This window comes from Sinocyclocheilus grahami, unplaced genomic scaffold (genome assembly GCF_001515645.1).
Source record: "Sinocyclocheilus grahami isolate Dianchi unplaced genomic scaffold, SAMN03320097.WGS_v1.1 scaffold61.1, whole genome shotgun sequence".
Lineage (NCBI taxonomy): Eukaryota > Metazoa > Chordata > Actinopteri > Cypriniformes > Cyprinidae > Sinocyclocheilus > Sinocyclocheilus grahami.
The window spans coordinates 1,888,950-1,893,445 of record NW_015505240.1 but is presented as its reverse complement, the minus strand read 5'-3'; the positions used below and the strand labels follow the sequence as shown (position 1 = coordinate 1,893,445).

General features: G+C 36.4%; 1 protein-coding gene across 1 annotated transcript in view; it reads left to right on the top strand.

The window, feature by feature from the left end:
* Positions 1 to 2,238, top strand: part of LOC107584638 (probable E3 ubiquitin-protein ligase HERC1) — a 70,657-nt gene extending 68,419 nt beyond the window's left edge. Inside the window, exon 81 of the mRNA XM_016271348.1 lies at positions 721 to 2,238. Coding sequence (XP_016126834.1) covers positions 721 to 906 — 186 coding nt within the window. The 3' untranslated portion in view covers positions 907 to 2,238. The remainder of the gene's footprint in view (positions 1 to 720) is intronic.
* Positions 2,239 to 4,496: the final 2,258 nt, after the last annotated feature.

Below are 4,496 nucleotides of genomic sequence, written 5' to 3'. Positions count from 1 at the left end.
CTGTGTTTTTCTGTCAATATGGGGTGCTGTGTGTACATTAATGAGGAAAAAAAATGAACTTAAATGATTTTAGCAAATGGCTGCAATATAACAAAGAGTGAAAAATTTAAGGGGGTCTGAATACTTTCCGTACCCACTGTATATATTTAAATAAACATTATAAACATACAATTATGATTATTAATGTTTATTTACAAGAAATCTTTTGGCAGTAGATTTCTTAACTGAAATTAACACGAATATATGTATATGTATATATATATATATATATATAAAAATATATATATATATGTGTTTTTATTTATATGAAAAGGTTGTCAGTAGATTTTGTAATTGGAAGGACATAGGGAAAAAATATTTTAGGTATATATATTAAAAAAAATTTAGAATGATTTTACTAAAATTCACCCAAAAGTGGAACATGTTAAATTATGTATTTTTTTATATGATTATTAATGTTTATTTATATGAAAAGTTTGTCTTTTTTTTTTTAACTGAAAGGGACACAGAAAAACATATTTTATATATATCCAGTATTAACAATATTGGCAAATATCGTCCGTCTGATCAATCAGCCAGACTGATTGATGGTGTTGTCTTGAGGTGGCTAGATTGCAGAGTCGGCTTACTATAGTATATACATACTTTCCATTCCCAACAGCAGTATGTGAATATTAGGATGAAGCCAAGGTCTTCACTCTGTCTTTGTTCTCTCAACAGCCTATGAACGGCCTTCCTACGGCCCAGACGTGCTTCTTTCAGCTGCGCCTTCCTCCCTACACGAGCCAGGCCATACTAGCCGAGCGCCTACGCTATTCCATTCACAACTGCCCCTCCATAGACATGGACAACTACATGCTGTCACGCAACACCGACCCAGCGGATGCCTCTGACACCGAGTACTGACGCGACGCTCGCAAAAACAGATGCTATTACGCTACAAAGCACAAAATAATCTCATAAATGCCTCCGGTTGCACTTCTTCCTCATACATGCAATACAATTCTCAGTCACTAAACCTCACGTACGTTTTACGTACTCTCTGCGGTACCCAGAATGCACTGCAGATGCCAGTTCTTCCACAAGGTCAATGGGAGAATATTTAAGCAATTCAATTCTTTATTTATTCATTTTCGTTCGTGTCTCTAAACGTTGCAGGAAACTTCTTAAAATGAAAAAAATATTACAATACCGTTACAAGCGCCGTGCCTGGAATAGTCGCAAGGTTTTTTCTCTTGGCGTTAGCGACAGAAACTGGGGTCAGTTCGTAGGTGAGCACTTGGCAGCTAGCTTCCTGGCCCAGTTTATGCCAAAGGCTGTTAAACTACTGTACTGTAATGTACACAATACCTTCTGACTCAGTGAAAAAAAAAAAGTACTGTGAGTCTGAGAAACAAATCCCAGAGCGATCTTTGTTTGGGCGTTTGTATCACGCTAGCTTATATCCTAAATGAATGTATACTTGCAAATGCCATGCACGTGTGCACTCGAATCTTTTATTTGCCAAATACTGTACTGATGCTGTACATTACATAGGATTTAATGAATTTTAGCCTTTTTTTTTTTGCAACTGTGAAAAAGCGCGTGGAGACGTTTGGTGATTTTTGTGTTCGTCTGTGCATTCTCACAGAGCGAGAGTGCAGGTTTGTTACGCTATGCTGATTGGTCATCAGTGCTATTATGTGCTTCGGGCTTGTATGCCTCAGTGCTGGATGTTTTTACTGGTGTGTTTGATAGAGGAGAGTCCCTCCTTACTCTCGAACCTTCTGTATGAGGTGGTTTACAGTATCGGTAAATTATTATTATTTGTTGTTTTCCTGAAATATTTATCTGAGTGAGCTTTATGTGTTGGAAAGACTACTAATGAGGACTAATATGACTCTTGCGCCGTTTTGCACTTTAGATCTGTATGCATTGCGCTTTAGCATATGAGGAAAATCATATTCACTATAAGATTTCAGACTCATTTATCTAGAGATTCTCCTAAACCAAGCCACTAATGATATAAACCTCTTGGCTGATTTTTTTTTATGGAAGACTCCTGAACTAACTTTAACATGAAAGATGACTTTAAGGCTGATTCGTTAGGCTATGATATGGTGGTATTTGTTGATGCTCGAACTTCAGATTAAGCCATAAAACAAAACCAATTCAAGAAGTCTCCTGAAACTGTATGATGTTTTATGGCGATGGCCTCTCAGATGGAAGATGCACTGTACTGTAAATTAAATTTTGTGTACAGACTTTTGTGTCAGCTTTGTGTTTCTATTCCAGCTATTCTAGTGCAATCAGAGTCTCACGTTTCCAAAGCCCAGACGAGGGAAAATCGATCAACTCATCCGAAGGATTGGAAGTTGCACGCTGGGAAGTTGGTTGTGATTCAGTACATATGCGGTACAGATGTGCTTAAAACACTCTCTACACAAGTACTGAAACACAACTGTGTTGTCTGATTCACAAAATTGACTCTTTTGATTCACTTCTTTTTAGTGAATCACAAGCATTCAGTCCAACCAGTGTAGCTTGAAACAAATGATTCTTAAAGGGATTGTCTGCCTGAAAAAATGAAAATTCTGTCATCGTTTACTCACACTCATGTTGTTGTAGTTTTTTTCTTCTTCTGTTGAACACAAAATAAGATATTTTGATGAATGTTAGTAACTAAACAGTTGCTGGTCCCCATTGATTTCCATAGTACGGGGGGAAAAAATACCGGCAACTGTTTAGATGCCAATATCCTTCAAAATAGCTTTTGTGTTCAGTAGAAGGAAAAAATTCATATAGGTTTGGAACAACTTGAGGACAGAACTTTCATTTAGGGTGACCTATACCTTTAAGAGTCAGTTCTTTTAATGAATAGTTCAAAAATACTGCCATTTAAAAGTTTGGTTGGTACTTTTTTTAAAGAAATTTCGAGATTAATAATAAGAAGAAATGTTTCTTGAGAACCGAATCATATTAGAAAGATTCTGAATGATTATGTGACACTGAAGACTGAAGTAATGTAGTAATTTAAAATATATCCACAGTTAAAATAGTTATTTCAAATTGTAATAATATTTCACAACATTACTGATTTTTACAGTATTTTTGGTCAAATAAATGAACTTGTATGATTTTCTTTCATCTGTTGAACACAAAAGAACCCCCCCCCCCCCATACATCAATGTCTGCCAGCAATTGTTTGGTTAACAACATTCTTCAAAATATCTTTTTTTATGTACTGTACAACTCATAGAACTCATTTTTGGGTGAACTATCCCTTTAAGTTATGCATTTGAGATTTTTACAGATTACATTCTCCCATGGTTATTTGGACAAATATGGTTGTAAAAATGCCCCCCACCACTAAGCCACCCACTGTACTCTATATTCAATTAGCAGCAGGGTCTATCAGATGACCTCTCATGATCAAACTGAGCACTGTCTTATCATGCTGCGATAATTCAGCTGAGCACAAGCACATTTTTAGTTTCATTACTCAGTTACAATCCTATTTCCAGTCAAACAAATCATTTATTTCCATCTTGCTTCATAGGAATCCCATAACAAATTGAAGTGGTACAATCAAGCTAAATGTGATGGAAAAGAGGCCAAACGGGTTTAAAACCGCAGACCACCATTAGCACAAAGATGGGCGTTTTTGTTCCCCTCCTGAGATGCTATCGTTTCGATAAATTGTGCATGCCACCCGTCCTCTGAGACAAGAGGAAAGCGATTGTGATAATGAGCATCCTTGACTTGCTTGAATTATGGGAGGAAGTTAAACTCGGCACTGATGACTGAGAGGAGAAAAGAGGAGGGGAAATACTGATCTCAGCTGCTTTGATGTATTAGAGAGCTTGTATTCATGCAGGTCTGGAGAACCATCCTGAAGAGCCGCAATCATCATCTCAGGCTGCTGCTGATGACATGGACTTGAGAGTTTAACTCGCTGTTATGCAATGTGAAGCTCTTCAGTGGTCAGATCAACAAATTTGGAGGTAGCCAGACTTTTGAGTAACAGCATACAATCTGAATCAGTTTGCATCTTAGTTCACACTGTCCCAACAATCTCCAACCATCATTAAAAGTTGGTGTTTGTTGGGGACACAATGTGAATTAGCCTTTATTATAACCGAGACGCACCAACTTGGACCTCTAACTGAGACCATTTAATTGACATACTACCAAATTATGGTTTTTTCATGATGTTTATGACGGTAAATATGGTGTATTTTGGTGTAAGTTTGCTTGGCTTAATAAATAAATATAAATTGATTGATTTATTTATTAAACCAAGGCTATTAATTAATTAAATGTGTATATATATATATATATATATATACATACAAATTTGTACCCAAAAGTGAGCTAAACCTGACAAAATCTCCAAAAACCTCCCTTTGGGGACGCCCTCATTTGTAAAACTGGTATAAAAATAAAGTAAAATAAGTTTTTTTTTTTTTATTGTAAAAATGCACAAAGTTTCCTGTAAGGGGTAGGTTTAGGGGTAG